The sequence below is a fragment of the Convolutriloba macropyga genome, chromosome 2, assembly GCF_964194025.1.
Source record: "Convolutriloba macropyga chromosome 2, txConMacr16.3, whole genome shotgun sequence".
Taxonomy (NCBI): Eukaryota; Metazoa; Xenacoelomorpha; order Acoela; family Convolutidae; genus Convolutriloba; species Convolutriloba macropyga.
In genome coordinates, this window is record NC_134469.1 from 12,613,888 (window position 1) to 12,634,737 (window position 20,850).

At 38.7% G+C, this 20,850-nt stretch overlaps 1 protein-coding gene across 1 annotated transcript in view; it reads right to left on the bottom strand.

Moving 5' to 3' along the window:
• Positions 1-228: 228 nt before the first annotated feature.
• Positions 229-20,850, bottom strand: part of LOC142334819 (uncharacterized) — a 25,098-nt gene continuing 4,476 nt past the window's right edge. The window contains exons 4-7 of the mRNA XM_075383143.1: positions 16,590-16,705; positions 4,513-4,761; positions 1,381-1,422; positions 229-308 (exon numbers count right to left, since the gene is read on the bottom strand). Of these exons, the coding sequence (XP_075239258.1) occupies positions 280-308; positions 1,381-1,422; positions 4,513-4,761; positions 16,590-16,705 (436 nt within the window). The 3' untranslated portion in view covers positions 229-279. The remainder of the gene's footprint in view (positions 309-1,380; positions 1,423-4,512; positions 4,762-16,589; positions 16,706-20,850) is intronic.

A 20,850-nucleotide genomic window follows, 5' to 3' on the forward strand; every position in this document is an offset into this window, starting at 1 on the left:
CAAACGGCAGTTTTGACGAGTTTTAATATCCAGTCCATTTTGTTTAATTTTAACTGACAACATGAACAGGGCACTCGGAACAACCCCCAAACCCCCTCTCCCCCTTGAATAAAAGTTTAATTTTTATTAGAATATGATCAAATTAATCAGCGTTCTATACCATTATATACGTGTAGAAACGTCAATTCTAGATAATCATATTCTACTGGGGGTAATAGGAAAAAATTTCGAGTTTTCACTTTCTGAATGCGGTTTACATTATCCTCTGTCATTTGAGATCTAGTCGTGCTTGAAACTGGTTCTGTCTCCTGTAAACAAAAAACAAAACAATTTTGATGTCATTACCGAAACTTACAAGTACATAAATAGTCTTTATCATAAGCAAACACCAAATACTTTTGACCATGATTTATCATCCCACCCCAGCAACGTTGACCGCTGATTATGGCTACTAATTAAAAATTATATCTCAAAAGGGCAAGTTATTTTTCATCAACGCAACAAGGGGGTGGACTGAACAAGTCCTTTTTGAAACAGATCCTTTAACACACCAGCCACCTATATCTATTAAGAGAAAGTTTCATTATCCGGTTTAAAAAAGAACATTTGCATTGATTCCAGTTTCTATGAATGAATGACCAGTTGATCAGACGCTGATCAAAAGAATTTAAATTCTTTAACTTGCCTTACTCTAAGCTTATTTCCAAATTTATACTTCCAAAGTTAAGGGCTTGCTAACTGTCAAACAACTGAACGTTGTCGTAAATTGCCTTAGCTTTTCTCCTAACTGTAAAATTCAATCACCTTAATTTATCTCGGCTGATGAATTATTCTTACCCGGGTCGAGGTTTGGTGGCGAATTTTTGTAAGAAATGCGGTGGAATGCAGTGAAAAAAAAATAATTTTCACCGCGTGTTTCTGACATCTTTTTGCGGTGAATCGCGGTGAATTATTTATTTTCACCGCGTTCTCAGTATTCTTACAAAAAAAAATTGCACACACACGGATTCGAACCTCTGACCTCCTGCATGCCTTCCACTGCTTAGTCCACTACGCCAACTCTTATTGATATCTTAAAATTTTTTTGTGAATTTAAATCAGATTGAGTAAACTTTGGAAATCATATGTGGTGAATTTTTGTAAGAAATGCGGTGAATTTTGCGGTGAATTTTTGTAAGAAATGCGGTGAAATGCGGTGAAATATTTATTCTCATCGCATTCACAGCAATCACTGCCTTTCATACAAAAAATCACCTCATTCACCGCATTTCGTACCAAAAACTTACCCAAAACCCTCGACCCGGGTAAAATTACACTAAAAATTATTTCGGTCATGGATTTATAATGAGAAAAAAGTCGAAGCTTTCAATCAAAACTTACCCGAAGGTACAGGTGCGAGATTGTCGTCATCGAACTCAGAACCTGAAATTAACCAAACATGTTAATACTGTTTATGAAAATCCGGGCAAACAATGAATATCTTTTAAGTTAACTGCAGCATTCTTTAAGAATCACAAGAGTGTGGGTCGTCTTACGAGATTTTCTCAATAATCAAACAGATCTAAGCTAGCAGTCTTCAACTGTATTACTAACAGTCTTCAACAAGATCGGCAATTAAGCTAGCAGTCTTCAACTGTATTACTAACAGTCTTCAACAAGATCGGCAATTAAGCTAGCAGTCTTCAGCTGTATTACTAACAGTCTTCAACAAGATCGGCAATTAAGCTAGCAGTCTTCAACTGTATTACTAACAGTCTTCAACAAGATCGGCAATTAAGCTAGCAGTCTTCAACTGTATTACTAACAGTCTTCAACAAGATCGGCAATTAAGCTAGCAGTCTTCAACTGTATTACTAAAAAAATCGAGCTACTTTTTTTATGAAGCTATTTTTGGCAATTGTTCGAAATTACTAGATTTACTACTGAATCTAGAATTACTAGTTTTATGATTAGTAGACGGAAATTAGGATTTGTCTTCGAAAACCGGAATTAGATTTTACTCGAATTTTTCAATTGAAGCACACGCAATCGTTTCTCGGGTTCATCTTAAAAGATAATATTCTTTTACACAAGCCCTATAAAACACTATTAGAGTCGTTGGTGAGCGTTTTTTATACGTAAAAAATGGACTTTTTAATCATTAGTTTTAGATGAGCAATTTCAACGTTGCACGCTACATCCTGTTGCACGCTACAAAATTATAACTTTTTTCAAACACTGACAAACCTGCAGAAAAATTGGAAACATAGTTTGACGACAAGTATGGTTCTAAAAATGTCACAATAAATGTCCAAAATTTTTGTACGGTCATTTTTCCAGCTGTTTTGAGAATATGAATATAATTTAATAAAATTTTATTATTTGTCCAAGTTAATCTCACAATTTTGTTTCATTCGCAGCTATTCAATTTTTAGCGACTGAACTATGCATTCTACGTCAGAGGCTCTAACTGATGGTTTGAATTTTTTGTACAGAAATTTGAGGACCTGGAAGAAAATGTGGTTTAACTGTCAGACAACCGGAAAAACATAAAATCTCGTTTCATCTTTCAAACATTGTCTTGAGTTTTGGCTTGTTTGACCATAACAATTCACCATCACACAATAATGATCGTTCTTTTTAAAGAACAATTATTTGGGAGCTAAAACAATAGGGGTCATTCCCATTTTAGCCCCCTCCCCCATCTTAGGGGTCAGATAACATAAACCCCCACCATAATGAGGTTCTATAATTTCATGGGAGGGGCTGTAATGGGAAAGACCCAAAAATAAATCTCATAAAGGGATATATGATATGTTTTCTCAAATAAGTGATAGGAAACGGAAACGTTCCTGAAACTTTCGTTCAAGCTTATCAACAGGGATTCAGGATTAATCGTCGTTTGTGCGCATTGACTTTTTTTGCGTTGAATGCAATCAAAATTTGTAAGACAGGCGCTGAATGAGCTGACGTGCGCTGCGATTTTGTAAGAAAATTGGTCAAATTTCAGCAGAGCTTTTAAAAATAGTTTAAGCGCATTTCGGCACATTTTCATTCCGTTTCCTGAAATTTTTACCATTTCATTTATTCTTTCACTATTTGCTAATGTTCTATGTAAATGTGCTGAAAAACTGTGAATTGCGTTAAAATTACTTAAGAAATGCGCTGAAAATTCAACTTTTACTCTGAATAAATTGAGTTCTTTTCAGCTCAACTCTTACATAAGATTTATAAATGAAAATTAAATTGAATAGGGAGAGTTTTATGAATCCATTGTGCAGTGGAATAATTAATGTTGAAAATTTCGAGACTCAGCTCACACAAGAGAAGTTTGAAAGGATCTAGCTAAAGTCTTTTGCAAAAATTAATAGATTTCAGAGCATTTCCAACGTTTCGGCGTATTTCAGCGATTTTCAGCAAAATATTGGGTAAAATTTCTGAACTGAGCCTCTGAAAATTCAGCGTATTTTTCCTACAAAGTTTTCAGAAACCCTCAGAGCCTGAGCAAAGTTTCAAAAGTGCCCAGGTTGAGATGCCATCCGGAAGTGACCTCTGATCAAACCCAAATCGAGCGCATACGGTGTGCTTCCAAACTGATATTATGGGGCCTGGGAATCGGTTCGAGCGCCGATAAGTCTGGACAATGGTCTGAATTGGGTCTAATCAGAGGTAATTTTGGTCTGAGATGGTTTGATCAGAGGTCAATTCGAACGCACGAAAGTCTGATCAGAGCGCATTTGCAGCGTACAAAAATCTGATCAGGGGCCGTTTCGAGCGCGCAAAGGTATGATCAGGGTTCATTTCAAGCACACGAAAATCTGGTCGAGGTTATTTTGAGTGCACGAAAATCTGATTAGAGGCCGTTTTGAATGCAATTTCATAATAATCAATGACTGAGTTGGTATAATCAAGTGTCGGAAAAGTCTCAAAGTTCAGCTATAAACCAGTGTGATCTTTTGAGTTTTTTGAGTTCTTCCTGTATGATCTTGGAGTATTTCCCTCCTCTTCTTCTTAACTGGGCTGGGGACTGACTACGGCGGAGTTACAAACAAACAATTATAGGAGAATTGAGCAGAACACAGTATAACCGTCGTCTGAAACTCTCAAAATTTCCCTCATTACCACCCATACCCCCATTACCCCTATTCCTACATTCCCCGCATAGACACTTTACCCCTGTGCTCTTACGTCATTTTTTCTTTTAAAATATTCTTGACTCAATGTCGTCTCTCGACTCAATGTCAAAGGTATCTCGAAAGTCTGGATAATGGTCTGGTTTAGTCTGATCAGTGTCCGTTGCAGACTGGAATTGTCTGATCAGAGATCTGATCAACCTGAGCGTTACTCGAAATGCAATTAATATAGATTTTGATCAATAGATTTCTACATTCAAGTGAATCAAAACCTTTTTACAAGTATTTTGCTGGAATATTTAGCAAATATTGGAGACATGATTTCAGGTGAAATTTAGCCCTTGCCACTTTTGTTCACAAAGCCCCAAAAAGTACCTTTGCAGCCAAATTTATCGCCCACCTGAACAGAAATAATTGCCCTCATCTGCGCCAGTTTGTGGACAATCTTGTCTCCCGTCACAAAACTGCGATCGACGCAGGTAGTAGTTAGGTTCGGTTCCCCCACAAGACACGCACGGTTCCAGACTTCCGGGAATGTTGCTTGCTGTCTCTATTATAGTTTCCTCTTTTCCCTCCAGAATTATGTCCCCATTTAGGGTCTCACATTTTCCGCAGATACAGATACGGCGATACGTGACTTTCTGTTGGTCTGCAAAAAATTAAGGAATCTTGCAACAATCAGTCGACTATTCGCAGTAGTTTTCTATGTGGGTAAATTGAAGGACAATACTTAGGGACAGAATTACGCCAGCAATTTATAGTTTTAGCCGCCGAAACTGTAGAAAGCGTTTTCCAGTACCACTTTGACCGTTTTCCGAAAAAAAAAACACATTTTAAAACGAAAAAAAAAACTTTTTTAACTGCGTTTTATAAGATCTTCCACGATAACTTTTGCAGTTCAATTAGGGCAATTGAAATTTTCCCTGGTTCACCTCATAATTCCACATGTTACAACAGTTGTCATAAAGTTTCCATAAAATTAACGTTCTAAATAAAGAATTATTAAGGAAAATGTTAAAAGCGCCAAAACACAACCCAAGAAAATTGTTTCAAGAAAAAGGTTTAAAAAGGTGCTGAAATTATTATGATGCGGTATTTATGGAAAAGTTATAATCACAGAACTTCGTACCAAGTTTTTATCATTGAAACTGGGAGCTCAAAACTGCCAGGCATTCTGGAAATGGGTTATTTTGCATTCAATTGAAATCTGAGACTCAGGCAACGATTATTTGCATTATTCTATCGAAAATTGTAGCCACAAAATTTCATAAGGCAAGAACGATTTTAACTGGTTGTTTACAGCGACGCTGGTTGTATACAATGTCATAACGCTCAATGAGAGTAAACTCATGCGAGAAACATTAACTTGATTTGTTAATGGAAAATATTCTCCAGTCACAGACCTTCTTAGTAAAAAATACAATGCATTTCTAATTCTTTAGTCATACATTACGTTATTCTTTAGTTAAAGAAGTTTCAAAGATCTTACGATGTTCTTCCGATCATCTTATAAGATCATGCATTAATCTTACGAGAAGTTAAGAGAATCTTATATTAATTTGAATCTATCCAGGAAAACATTCTAAGAATCTATCTTCAAATAAACTGTAACTCAGTAAAATAACTGTAGTTCGGGAGTTCAATTCAGATCATATAGCAACAACGTGTAAGCATCATCGGTGTACAGCAACGTATAAGCATTATCAACGATCAAGATAACGTGTCAGTATCAGTAATGTACAAAGTAACGATCAAGACACCAAGTGAAAACTTAGACGGCAAGGTTTTTTCGATGCTCTTTTACTGGTTTTTTGTCTGATGTCATTGACGTCAAAATCAGTTCGTATTCAATCGGCAATTGTCTAGAAAACCTAAAAATATTAAGCCGAAAACCAGCTTAATCGATACATATCATGGTTATATTTACTTAAAATTAGGTTAAATGAACTTTTTCGTAACTTTCTAGGTATATTAGAACGTTTTATACGCATTTAAATCTTATTCTATACGCTTTTAAAATACTCGAATCTGATTGGTTAATAATATCTCGCTTACTTATTTACTTCGTAACATCCTCCGGCCCGGAAGAAGATGTTGGGAAAACTGGTACAAGTTTTACAAGCGGGCGGACGAGCGAACCGGTCGACGTACGTAAGACGGCAGAGCGCGCGACGCTATCGGAGCCGTAACGGAGTTCCACAATCCGAGCGGTTGGGTAGTAACCCCTAGGGTTGGTTTCTTCAACTATCCAAACCAAGTCACCGGTCTTAAGGTGTTGCTCGGCAGGCGTCTGCCACTTAGAGCGTCGGTTCAGCGTCGGTACGTACTCTTTGATCCAACGGGACCAGATCGCATTAGCGTATGACTGCGCACGGGCGTAACGTTTACGATGGTCGAACTCATTATTGCCGACAACAGGCGGAATACCGGTAGAGTGTTCTCCTAAAAGAAAGTGGTTGGGCGTTAAAGCGTTCAAATCGCACGGATCAGCGCTTACGGGTGTTAAAGGACGCGAATTGAGAGCATTCTCCACGAGACAAAAGGTAGTATGCAGTACCTCATCCGTGAGGCGACGCGTGCCAAGAATTGTATACAACACGCGTTTGAAGCTGCGTACCAACCTCTCCCAGATACCACCTTGATGTGGTGCGCTGGGTGGATTGAACCTCCACTTAATACCTTTGTGAGCGAGCTCAGCTGCAATGTTGACAACGTTCCACTTTTCAATACTTTCTCGGAGTTCTTTCTCCGCTCCAATAAAGTTGGTGCCATTGTCTGACCAAATCATGGCAGGTGTACCTCTACGTGACACAAACCGCTCAAATCCCATAACACAAGAACTGGTGTCCATGGATGTAACTATCTCGACATGGACAGCGCGAGTAGTGAGACAGGTGAAGAGGAAGCCCCACCTTTTCTCAGTAGTACGGCGGACAGTAACATAGAATGGCCCAAAGTAGTCAACGCCAGTGTTCGTGAAGGGAGGAGACTGGTAAGCAAGTCTCTCCTTAGGTAAGTCAGACATGATTGGTTGCATAGTTACAGCTTGGAATTCTCGGCATCTTAGGCAGTGTGCTTTGATGGAACGCAAGGATGATCTTAGCTTCAGTACTGTGTAGTGTTCCTGCACAATCGATCTTAGGTAGTCAACGCCCTGATGGTAATGCTTTACGTGCGTGTGTTCAAGAAACAGTTTTACAAACGGATGACGTGCGTCTAAGATGATTGGGTATTTTACGTTAAACCCAACTTCAACTAACCGCTTGATGCGGCCCGAGGAACGGATTAGCCCATTTGGACTAATAAACGGTGAATGTGGAGCAATTCGGCTGCTCCGTTTAACGGGTTTATTGTCAAGAAGATCTTTTCTTTCGGCTTCAAAAGACTCTCCTTGCACCAAATACTGTAGATGACGCTCGGCTTCGTCAAGCTCAGTAGGGTCAGTAATGCTACCATCGGGGTTACGGTAGCCGGCATGTTTCGGCAAAAGCCGGAGAACGTATGCGGCAATGCGCAAGTACTTTTGATAAGAACTAAACTTATCAAATGGGAATAACGACGGAACGGGAATTGTCTGTTTTTTAACAGATGTAGCGAGAGAGACAGCGTCTTCTATGATGACTGCTTGGTTGACGCCGAGTTTGATGTTATTAATGACGTCTTTGTTCGGTACGAAAGGGAAACATGAGTTAGTTAAGAACTGTGGACCATTGACCCAACTGCTTAGTTGCAAAACCTCAGCGGACATTCCACGCGTGCCAGCGTCAGCTGGATTATCCTTACTTAAGACGTGGTTCCATTGGTCAACGCTGGTATACTCCAAAATTTCACAAACGCGGTTTGCAACAAAGATTGGTTGCTTTTCATTAGAGTTTATCCACTGAAGAACGGTCGTGCTGTCTGTCCACATGAATACTTGGTTAACAGTTACAGTAAGTGCCTGAATAATTTCGTTTTTCAGCCGAGCGGCAAGTAGAGCTGCTTGCAATTCCAGTTTAGGGACAGTCATTACTTTCATTGGCGCCACGCGCGCTTTCCCCAAAACAAACGCAAGCTCTGTTTTTATCTTGCCCGTAGGGGTTGTTACTCGGGCTCGAAGAAATGCGACGGCACTAAAAATATCCTGGGAACTGTCACCGAACATATGCAACTCTGTATTATCAAAGGGTCCACTAAAGTAACTTCGAGGAATTTTGATGTTTTCAAGCTTTGGTAAGTCCACACTCCAGACCAAAAATCTTTGAACCATGTCCTGTGGGAGCTCGTCATCCCATTGTTGTCCTGTGACACGCCAGATGTCTTTTAGGAGCAATCGCGCACCGACGGTAAACGGTGCGACAAGACCAATGGGGTCAAAGACTTTCGAGACAAGACTTAGGACCAAGCGTTGCGTGAGGGACTTGGTGATAGCGCAGCTTGTACCCCTACTCACAACTAAAGTGTCATTAGTGTGATCCCACTTTAACCCTAGCACGTGCGATGAATCCTCCTGACATGAAACAATAACCTTGGGCTCAGTAGATTGAGGCGAACCATCAATTCGATCAGCCAGATTTTGCACATTGCTTACAAACTTTGTAAGCTTGAACCCACCGAGATGGAGAAGATGTACCAATTCCTTCGATCTATTGATGGCTTTCTCAGGAGACTCCACTGAGTCAAGGTAATCGTCCATGTAGAAGTTTTCAAGAACGGCTTTTGCAGCTTCGGGGTAAAACTTGGCATTGTCTCTCGCAGTGCGTTGTAATGCATAGTTGGCGCATGTGGGCGAGTCTTTAGCCCCGAATATATGGCGCGTATATTGATACACTACAACGTTAGTTGTGGGGTCCTCCCGCCACAGAAAGCGAAGTGATGGTTGATCTGATGGTAATACACCAACCTGTAGAAACATTCCCTCGATGTCGGCAGAGACGGCATATGGATGTTGTCGGAAGCGAAGAAGTACGTAAATAAGGTTTTGGAGCAGATCAGGGCCAGTGAGCAAAGATTTATTCAGTGAGTCGCCATGAAATTTTGCTGCTCCATTGAGCACCCTACGCACCTTACCCGGTTTGTTCGGGTTTAAAACCGGATGGTGGGGTAGGTACCACTCTTTATCAGACCGGCTCTCAACCTTGTGAGCGTCCGGAACCTCAATTACATACCCCTTATTTAGGTCTTCCTTGATAGTACTAGTATACTTCTCTCTGAGGTCTTCATCCTTGGCCAAACGTTTTTCGAGAGATTTTAGTTGCACAAGGGAGGAGAAGTAATTATTTGGGAGCTGAATGTTGTCTGCTGCCCACAGCATTCCGACATCGTATCTCAGGCCATTGTGTATGGTGGTACTTTCAAGAATTTCGTGAGCCCTTGCGTCTGCTGCAGATCTTGAGTCTACCTGCTTGTTTGCTCCGAATGATTCAATGTCGTACCATGACTTTACTTGACTTGCTAACTCATTGTCATGTTCGATATTCACTTTAAAGCACGTTGAGGTTAAACAAGAACTTGATGGTAACGGACCGCTTAAGACCCAACCTATGGGTAAGCGTACGGCAACGGGTGAACGCTTCTCATCGGCAGAGAAGTATTCTAACGGGCGGATGGCGTGATAGACATCTTGTCCGAGTATCATCTCAATGTCTTTATAGGAATATGTCACGGGATCAAGGACTGCTAAGTGTGGGTAAGTCTCCTGCAGGGCCTGTACATTAATTATATCTGAGCCGACGTTCAGACTCTCTTTAACGAAAGGGTTGACGGTGAATGGTTCGAAATCTTGTTGTTCTTTTGGTTTCACAGTAACTTCAACAACCCTAGTATCAACTACTTCTTCGGTATTAATACCCTTGACAGTTAGCTTTAGTGCTTTACCGTGCAAACCGAGTCTATCTGCGAGACTACCGGCCACCCAAGAGTTACTGCAGGCGGTATCACACAAAACTAAAGCCTTGGTATCTAAACCGGACGAATTGACCAACTGCAATTCAGTCACCTGAAGGAGACCCTTAACATCAGTAACAGATGACATTGTTGTGGTCTTATTAGGCTGGAGTTGACTAGAAGTTGCTTTACTTTGACCTGTGTTGCCAGAAGGTTGAATGGTATTGGAATTTGTCGACTGTTTTGTTGGGAAAACCCTATCTGCTCCATGCAATAGTGTGTTATGCGAACTATTGCACCCTTCTGCTCGGCACTTTCTTGGTTGAGGGCACTGGCGGAATGTGTGCTTGTCCCGTAAGCACGAAAAGCAAAGTTTGTTATCCGCCACCAACTTAGCTCTCTGGGTTGGAGTCTTTTCCTTGAAAACTCGACACTCCCATAACCGGTGGTTACCTTTGCATACAATGCATCGAAAGTAAGTATCTGTGGAAGCAGGTGGCATTTGCTTCTTTGTTTCCCTTTGTTGCGAATTTGATGCAAACACTTTTGAGGCTGTTTTGGTCTTTGTTACTGAAGTGATGTTCTCTTCAGGTTTGGCCTTGGTTGCGCTTTGTTTCATAAGATCATGAGCCTCAGCCTTTTCTTTAAGCCAATCATTAAAGTCAAGGAGGGTAGGCTTAACCCAGTGCTTCTTAACCGTAAAGAGTGACCATGACTCTTTCATGTTTGGTGGCAACTTCTGTACCGCTTGGTTAAGTAGGGAAGCGCTCTTCAAATCAGCATCATATGATAGTGACTTGAAAACCCCAACGAGGCTGGATATTGCTGCAGAATAGTTAATGATGTTATCACTATTGTGCATTTTGAGAGGCGGAAAATTGCTTAGTTTATCCAAGTGTGCACTTACGACTGCCTGTGGCTGGCCAAATTTACGCTCCAAAGTCCTTAGTGCATCCTTGTACATTAAACCACAGTAAGCAAACTCGGCGATTGCAATCTTTGCTTTACCAGTGACGAGTGTCTTAAGGTATGTCAATTTAACGTCATCAGTGAGCGTTTGCGAGTCAATCGCGCTTTTGAATTGACCATACCACTCGTGCCATTGTAATGGATCGCCATTATACTGAGCAAGTTTCCATTCTGGCAAAGGGTCATTTTTCTTGCTGTTTATTGCGTCAGCTAATTCCCTAATCAATGACGCATTGTCCGGTATCGGAGGGGCAGGTGCAGACACCTGCGGACCACTCCAACTCAACGGAGTGGGCCCAACATAAGGGTATGTTGGCTGAAAAACCGGAGTGGCCAGACCAGGTACAATATTACTTGTAGTTGCAATCGGGTTTTCTTGATGTGTGCCGGATGGTGATTGCATATCAATCAAAAGGGGTGAATTCGAATATATTTGTTGTGGAAAATTATTAACTGATGGTGCGATGTGTGCCTGTATATTTGGAGCAACATTATTTACGGTGGTAACGTTTTGGTTGACTAATGACGGTCTGTGCTGTGGAAAACGCCAATGGCTCATATTTGGCACAAAGTTTTGGTCAAATGGGATAGTGGGCATATTTGGGAAAGGAGGAGCAACAGAACGTACAACTTTGTGTACGCGGTTATTACTATTCTGAAAATTGTTGTTGACGAGAGGCTGGTTAATCAAAGGGGCGTGTGGGGTGGGAGCAGTGAGGTTAGGTGCGAAGACGGGGTTCGGAATGAGAGGGACGTTATGATGAGCGGGTTCGGTGTTGTGCTGTTGAATGTTTGGACTTGGTGGGGCGCTTGGGTGCAGGGGAACGTTGATTGCGGGGGCTGGATGATTTGTTGTCGGAAAAGGAGGAAGAGTGGCGTTAGGTGCTCGGGGGACAAAATTATATTGTTGTCGTAAGCATATTTGCTGGGCCGAATTATTCTCGGGCAGACTTGATGTTTCAGGTGCCCTGGATTGCGAAATTTGAAGATGTGCGTGTGGAAAAAACTCGGACGAATTATTTTGATTTATTTGTGATTCAACGGGCTTTTGAATGGGTGGTGAAGAAGCTCCGGGGGCGTGCACAGAAGGCGGTTGACTATCTGCGGTTCCTTGGTTAGTTATGCTTGGGAGCGCCGTGACTTGCTGGCCTGTTTGATTCATTTGCGCCCTCAGGTGCGCCTGGTACAACGCCTGTGTGTTAGCAGCAGCCAAAAAATTTTCAGGTGGAGTATAATAGGGGTCGAGTTGCTGCAAGGTCTCAATGCTTAAAATGTAATTGCCTCGACAATTTTTTGGAATGGAATGCCTTGAAATATCAGTGTTATGATCTTCCACGGCTTCGCCGTTATTGTGGCTAGGGCATTCTGGAGGGTCTTTTGTAACCTCTGGTTCATCAAATTTCTCGTTGTTAACACTTAAAGCAAGTGAGGTGTTGATCCAATCCTGGACAGCCTTTTCACTTCTCATTGAGCTCCTAGCACTTGCAGTTGTTTCAGAGTGGCTACCTTTAGAAACGGCGTCCAGCAATTCAAATTCTTGCAGAGTTGCCTCTGCCAAACGTTTCCTGTTGTTTTCCTCCAGTTCGTCTAATTCCATCTGCTTTTTCTGTTTAGCAAGGCGAATGGCTGCCTCATTCTGTTTTTCAATTTCTTCACGCTTCATTTTAGCAATTACGTAATCATGTTTACGCTGACTAGATGTTCTTGACGAGGTCATAATTGAGGGGAGTCTAGAAAGAATGGGAGCCCTTGGTTCCCGGAAATCACTCACTTTATCATCAGCAGAGTTGATGTAGTTTCGTGCTGAAGTGAGTATCTTGTCATTCTTAGTTGTCATTGCCTCCAAGTAAGACTCTAATGAAGGAACAAGTGCACTTGGATCCTCCGTTTTTCCAGCAAATGCAATCAGGTCCTCATTTTTGTCTACAACAGTCATAAATGCTTCGTTGCACTTTGTTACTAGGCGTTCAACTTTCACTCGCCTACTTTGACTATTTATACAATGAAGAATATCTTCATGTATAGCATGCAATTCAGCCTCACGCTTTGACCTGGCAGCGTACAACTTTTTGACTTTTTGATCAAGACTATTAGACATCACGATGTTAGTATTTCCAAAGACCAGCAAAACTACTACTGCACACGGTTACTTTTTATATGCACACTCCAAACAAACCACACCCACGCAAAACAAACCCAACGCAAAAGACACCAAACACAGCACACTGTAGACAGTCTGTAAAACAAACCGCCCAAAGAGTAGAAAAGGTCGTCGAGCACACAGTGCCCGACAAAAACAGAGGTAGAGCGCTGAACGCTATGCGCTCAACGCAGTGGGACACAAAAGACACACGGGAAGTCGAGCGAGCAACGCGCGACGAAAAGGAGACGTTACGGACGGGAAGTCGAGCGAGCAACGCGCGACGTGACGGAAACTGGACAGACGAGAAGTCGAGCGAGCGGTGCGCGACGGAACGGAAACGGGACGTGCGGGAAAGCGGGTGAAAAACGCGCAACGCAACGAAACGGGACGGTGAGAAAGAGCGGGCGGGAAACGAGGTTGGAAAGAACTATGTTAGCAGACCACAGCGAAAACTCAACCAAACAACCTAGCCGTAACTCCAGAACAAACTTAAGTCACACCCTAAGAAGAAGGAGAGAAGCTACTGCAAGACAATCTAATATAGTTCATTATGGGGCTATAACGACAAATTTAACGAGAAACTAATTTACAGCAATGCAGTAGTACACTAAAAGCATGCAAAGGTCGAGAAATTTACTAGCCGTAACTCCAGAATAAACTTAAGTCACATCCTAGCAAAACCCAAACCCCAACAAACAATCAGCATACTAACGGTATTAAACAAACTACAGCAAAATTAAATAAACTACAGAAGTGTATTTGTAAAATATGCCAGTTGTGAAAGTCAAGAAACAATCCAGCCGTAACTCGAGAATGAACTTAAGTCACACCCTAGAAGGCAACAAGACCAAACCAACTAGCGATCATACAGGTACACAAAAACATACAGCAGCAAAATCAATATACTACAACAGCAAGGCTAGTGGATTAGTAAAGTTGAAAAGCCAAAGGACAATCCAGCCGTAACTCGAGAATAAACTTAAGTCACACCCTAGAAAACTCCAAGACCTAAACAACAAACCAGCATACTAGCATACACAACATACTACAAGAAAAACAACAACATACTTCATCACATATGACATACTATACTTAAATCCGGAAAAGTAGCGGAAGAAAACGAAAAGCGAAGTTTTGGGAGAGCGACGTTACTGAGAAAAAAAATCGCAACACGGAAAACTAAAGAGCGAAAGTACGGAAAGGGCGCGGGCAAACGGTTCATGAACGATCAACGGGAAAAACTATGGGAATTCGATATATTTTTTTTTTTTTTTTTTGCAGGCCAGAGGTTGTTAAATTTTTCACAACCTTTTGTGTTTCACTCAATTTACGAACCTTCTTGCTGGAAAATTGATTTTTTTGACAAATTTGTCAAAATTTTATGCATTTGTCCAATTTTTTCTATTTTTGGTCAATTTTTTCGCAAATTCTTGTTTACGGAACGGTAATCCAGTAAACTGGACGGTTTTAAACTCAAAAATACGGTTTATCAATATTCGGTATTGATTTTCGAAAGTTTTTAGAATTGCCTCAAAATTGACCAAAAATTTTCAAAATTGAACAATTTAGCATTATTTTCTATCAATTTCCTCTATATCAGAAGTTATTTTTTTATATACGAACCAACTGTATCAATTTTTTCGAAGTTTTTGGTAACTCTACCAAAAATTTTTAAAATCGATGTTTTTTAGTCTCAAAAATTATGTGGGGGCCCCTACATTTTTTTCTACAAAGAATAGCTAAACGGGTTGGGGTCTCTTGCCGTCTAGGTGATAAATCTAATTAATTCACACAAATCAGCAAAAAAAATCATCTGTAATGTTCTGTCTTACAGTTTTTGAAACCTTCCTCCTGCAGCTTAGAAGCAAGTCCTTTCATGACATTTGTATGCTTGACCACCTTCCATTTGCGATTCTCGTAGTCCATTTCGAACACAGTTGAGATGACAGAAGTACACAGCTCCCCTTTGATCTCAGAAGGCACGCGCATTTCAGAAAGTACAACGCTTACTTTGCTCTGTGGTTGACTACCAGGTGTAGCTTCGACCGATGGAGTTTCTCCCGCGAGGAACCTTTGGATCTTCGCCCTGTCTGAGTCAGTTAGCTTCGTGCCACTAGATAGCAGCTTATCAAGAGTGGACCTGCCGCCTCCGGCAGCCGTTGATGGTGATTGCGGTGTAGCAGAATTGCTGCTGCTGCTGTTATTGGAAGTATTTGAGACCATCTGATTGGGTCGGACCATGTCCCCGGTCGCGGCACCAAATGTAACTCAGTAAAATAACTGTAGTTCGGGAGTTCAATTCAGATCATATAGCAACAACGTGTAAGCATCATCGGTGTACAGCAACGTATAAGCATTATCAACGATCAAGATAACGTGTCAGTATCAGTAATGTACAAAGTAACGATCAAGACACCAAGTGAAAACTTAGACGGCAAGGTTTTTTCGATGCTCTTTTACTGGTTTTTTGTCTGATGTCATTGACGTCAAAATCAGTTCGTATTCAATCGGCAATTGTCTAGAAAACCTAAAAATATTAAGCCGAAAACCAGCTTAATCGATACATATCATGGTTATATTTACTTAAAATTAGGTTAAATGAACTTTTTCGTAACTTTCTAGGTATATTAGAACGTTTTATACGCATTTAAATCTTATTCTATACGCTTTTAAAATACTCGAATCTGATTGGTTAATAATATCTCGCTTACTTATTTACTTCGTAACATAAACTGATCTTAAAAGACTGATTATAATTGGGAAAGAATCGTTCAACCCTAAAGCAAACTTTGAGACAACCACATGTCATCAACAAATAATTGTGCTAGTTGCATTTTTATAAAAGATCTTGCTTAATAATTTTTTTGAAATCTTACAAGTTTTTGAAAACACTAAAAACTATTTTCAAAACTAACAGGCAGTGAAAGTAAGACAGTAAACCTCACCTCGTTGAGATATCAATTTGGCGGAAGCGCTTAATATTCATCTAGATCAATTTTTTAATAAAAAGAAAATTTGAGATAAAGTTATATTGTAAACGTTGATAAATTGGAAATGCGAAACTCAGTTTCATAAAAATTTCAGAAATCAAGTTAAGCTTTTTTTCGTACAGCCTATCTCTTTGAATGGGAATTTGTCCTCACTTTCGATAAAAAAATTAATTGTATTTATTTCGAAAAAAAATTAATTTCCTCTGATTTGAAAATAATTGCAAAGAAATTAATTTGTACACGGTATGTACAGCAGAACAGGAGATACAGAAAAAACAAAAACAACAAAAGCATACACTTTTGTTTTGAATAAATTCATTTGTATATACATTACCAATTTATACCAATCACTACTTTGATGAACTATTATATTATTCGAATTAGTGTTTTTTTTATTTTTTAATGTTTTTTGTGTTCTCTGTACCTCCTGTGTTGCTTGAGATACAGTATGTACATCACTAAAGTGAGATAGAGATGGATGGGACACGTTCCTTTCATATGTTGTCTTACCGAAATGGCAGATCTGCAGTTTTTCTCCGAATATGCCACACTCAAACAGCTCCGATAGTGGAGTGCTGCATTTGAAGCAGGATTCCTCGAACAATTCGGTTGTGCAATCTCTCCCCCTGTGTCAATTATCATAAAATAATATCAGACAAACTCTCTGGTCAGTTTAGGTTTAAAAGCTCATGATTTGCGGGCTTCATTTAATTACCTCGGATTTTTTAGCTAAAAATCTTGAGCTACTCGGACACGCATGGAATAGCAAGCCTGTAACACTTAATTACATTAACTGAAACAAAGAGATTACATTTTTAGTCCCAGCTGACAGCCTCAATCGCCGATGATGCTGAACACTAGAAAACCTGCACGATTCGAAAGTATTCATAGAAAGTGTCCTGCGTATTAAAAATTGCGTATTTAACTTAAAAAATTGTCCAAAAGAAAAAACTTTTTCCGGAAAGATTTTTTATATTTCCATCAGTAATGGAGACTTGCGCATATAGCATCATACAAATTTACCCCAGAAGAAGCATTGAGACAAATTATTTTCAGCATAACTTTTTAACGTGATTAGAGTATACAAGCAATATGAACCAGCACTGCTACCAATAGATTTTATTTACTATTATGCTAATTGGTGCAATTTTGAGATGAAAGTATTCTAAAGTACAAAATCAATTATAATTTTTCATCATACTATAATTTACTGTAATATATTCTTTAATACTATATACGAACAAGGAGGCTCGGTAATGTGCGATCGCACATAAGTTTTCGACCCCGCTCATCCACAATTTTGGCATAATTGTCAACCAAATGAGGAACAGATAAAAAAACACAAAAATTCAAGTATTTGTTTAAAAAAACTAGTGTATGAACGAAAAGATAGCCTCCAAAGCAAATAATTCAGTGGAGTAAAAAATGATGCATTAGATTGAAGAGATATGCCGATATTAAGAAAGCGAGCGAAGACGAACGGCAAAATCAAACAACAACAACAAACATTAATTACATCAAAAAATTTACGTTCGTTTTAAAAAACAAAACTTAATAACAAAGTCAAAATAGCGGCAGATAAAACTGAAATAAACAAAATAACTTGTAATTCACCAGAAAAAAATGGTTTTTCACCAGTTCTTAATAAGGCTTGGTAACAATTAGACAAAAATGAACAGAAACTTTAAAGGTTTCTGTTCCCATATGTTCCCATTACAATTACCAATGCTTCTATAGAAGGGAATTAAGAACTCTCGGTATTCACTTTTTTATGCAGTTAAAAAAAGAAGAACAAATAGACAACAAACAAAAAATCAATTAAAACTTGCCAGAAAATGCTTTGGAAGCCGTAAAGCCATACTTTGGCCCCCAAAATTTGTTCGATTGCACCTTCGTCGAACACCGATAATGTATTATGTGACCGCTCATTAATGAAAATAAGTAACAATTAGACAAAAAAGAAAGAAAATGCAAAATTGTAATACTTAATTTTTCTTCGAAAAAAAATTAATTTCTAAAGACATGAAAGCCATTAATTACAAAATGACAAAATAGAATAGGTTCGTTTTTTCTTCCAAAGGAAGCTCTTGAGACCTGCAACTATCCAGAATATGTCTTACGTCTACAAAAAGAAGGTCAATTATGACAAAAATCAAAAACTCAAATTTATTTTATTTGTGAAAAACCCGTGTGGAAGCCAGAAAAGTTGTAGCGAATTCTCTAAAGACATTAGATAATGTGACACCAATCTCTTTTGACACCTTCCTTTGGAATGTATTATGTGACCTCTCATTAATGAAACAAGGTAACAACTAGACAAAAAAGAAAAAAGCAAGATTAGCTAACACTTGTTTTCATCGAAAATTTATCTCCAAAGACATGATAGCCATTAATTACAAAATGGCAAGATAGAATAGGTTCGTTTTTTCTTCCAAGGGAAGCTCTTGAGACCTGCAACTATCCAGAATATGTCTTACGTCTACAAAAAGAAGGTCAATTATGACGAAAACCAAAAACTCATTTATTTTTTTGTGAAAAACCCGTGTGGAAGCCAGCAAAGTCATAACGAATTCTCTTAAAACATTAAATTTTGTGACTTCAATCCCCTTTGACACCTTTCCTTGACAAAAATGATGTCATCTTTAACCTTTAATAAATTGACCGGGTAACAAACAGATAATAAAAGGAACAAAATTGCAGTTGAAGTGTTTTTTTTTTTCATTTTGGAAAACAATTGTTTCCAAAGTCAAGAAAGCCATCATCTATCTTCAAATATCAAAACATCGGCTCATCTACTTTTCCATGAAAAACCAATGCAACCGGGTCATTGTAAAGGATATTAAATAGGACTAAAAAGACAAAGTATAAGTGCCAAATAAAGACAAAATTAAAAATTTCAATTAAATTCTTCGAGAAAGTATTGTCGAAGCGCTAAAGAGTCACAATCTATATCTTTAAGGATTTTTACATAATAACAATTGTGTGTTTTTTTGAACCGAAAACATGTGATGTATAAACTGCCAATAACGTGATAATTTGACAGATCTAGAAAACATGAAAATTGGGCAAATACTAAAAAAAGAATTTGTGAAATCTAGTAGTATCAAAGCCAGAACACAATAACTGAAAGCATAAAACCCCAATAAATAGTAATTTTCAATTCACCAGAAAGAAGGAGCACTCTTTGATTGCTGACACTAAGCTACAAGTTGACCAACTTAAGAGAAAAATGGAGGCAAAGTTCAATAAGCCATTTTTGATTTAAAAATCAAATATTTTAAAAGTCAAAACGACCATAAGCTTTCAAGCAATCAACCAGAAAAATTAATTTGAAGCTGATTAGGAGGCCAGAGGACCTATCACTAGTGAGCTTCGGTTTGAAATGTTCTGTTATTTAATTAATATAAAAAATATCGAATTTTTTATAAAAAAAACCGACTGATGACAATCGGAATTATTTTTGGATTGTAACGGTCCAAAAATGGTACAAAACTAATCCTGCTAATGCTGATTGTCCATTAGGAATATTTAATTTTTCAAATGTCATTGATATAGATATTTTGTTAGTTAAAAAAGCAAAAATAAACGCTGTGTTTTTGATAATCAACGAACAAAGTTAGCAAAAAACGGCAAAGTTTAAATTACAGAGCGCTCTCAACGGAAGTTGCAGTAGAATTAGCCCCCTTTTCAGTCTACAACGATTGCGTTAGTGGTGTTTTGGTGTGAACTTCCTGCAAATGTAATCAGAGTGGACTAAAGAAACTTATATCGTGCTGTTTTTGATGAAAAAGTCTTAATTTTGTGAATTATTTTGCCGGAATTTGTGACAAAAAAAAATCAATGAAAATAGCCGACAATATATTTTGTCTTAAAACGTGAAATCAACAATGTTTTCTCAAAAAATTCTATTGAATTATCAAAATTTGCAAAATTTTAGTCAAAAATTCCGAAAAAAAGGTGAATGAAATCAACGGAATTTACTCTATTTTCTCAAAAGTTTAAAACTCGATATCTCCCTGTACAAAACGAAAATCAAAAAAATCTTTTTAATTTCATATTCTACGCTTGAGAAGCTTTCTAATGATACCAGTCTCAACTCTCTACGATGAATATATCGATCGGCCAAAATTGACTGAACAAAAAAAAACCCAGTTGAGTATATAGTTCCTCCCCCCCTCAAGAGGGGTCGGAACAATTGGCATAATTGTTCCTCTATCGCCATATTCCACTCTGTAAGGCCCTTTCTACATATACTGAGATTAGCTTTGTGAAATTTACTGGGTAAATTGGACTAAATGGTCCGCTTTATTTGGCTGGGACGCTGGCTCGTAATAAAAGTAATTTTTTGCAATTTTTCTTAACTTGATACACTTTATTCTATCTTTTCCAAAATCAAATCCTTTCCTAAGGCTAATACTCAGCAACAATTTCAATGCAACTCAAGTTCAAATTGTATTGAACATGTAGCATTTGATCAAAGTGTGGATGAGTGAATACTTTTGGTTTTGAGATTTGTTCCACCTATTGTTTTTCAAGTATTTGGAAAAACAGTTAACAAAACAAAAGCTGGTTTTTATCTATAGTTACTCATGTTTCAATTTCAAGATAAAAAATACACCTATCGTCCATTGAATCACTTGATGTTTCTCTGAAACTGTTTTGATAATACAGTTTATTCCACGTGATCGGGTTCTTAAACCACTTCATCCGTCAGATTTCCACATTCACAAAAAATGTTTGTTCGACTGCTATGAATTGCACCACAGTCTGA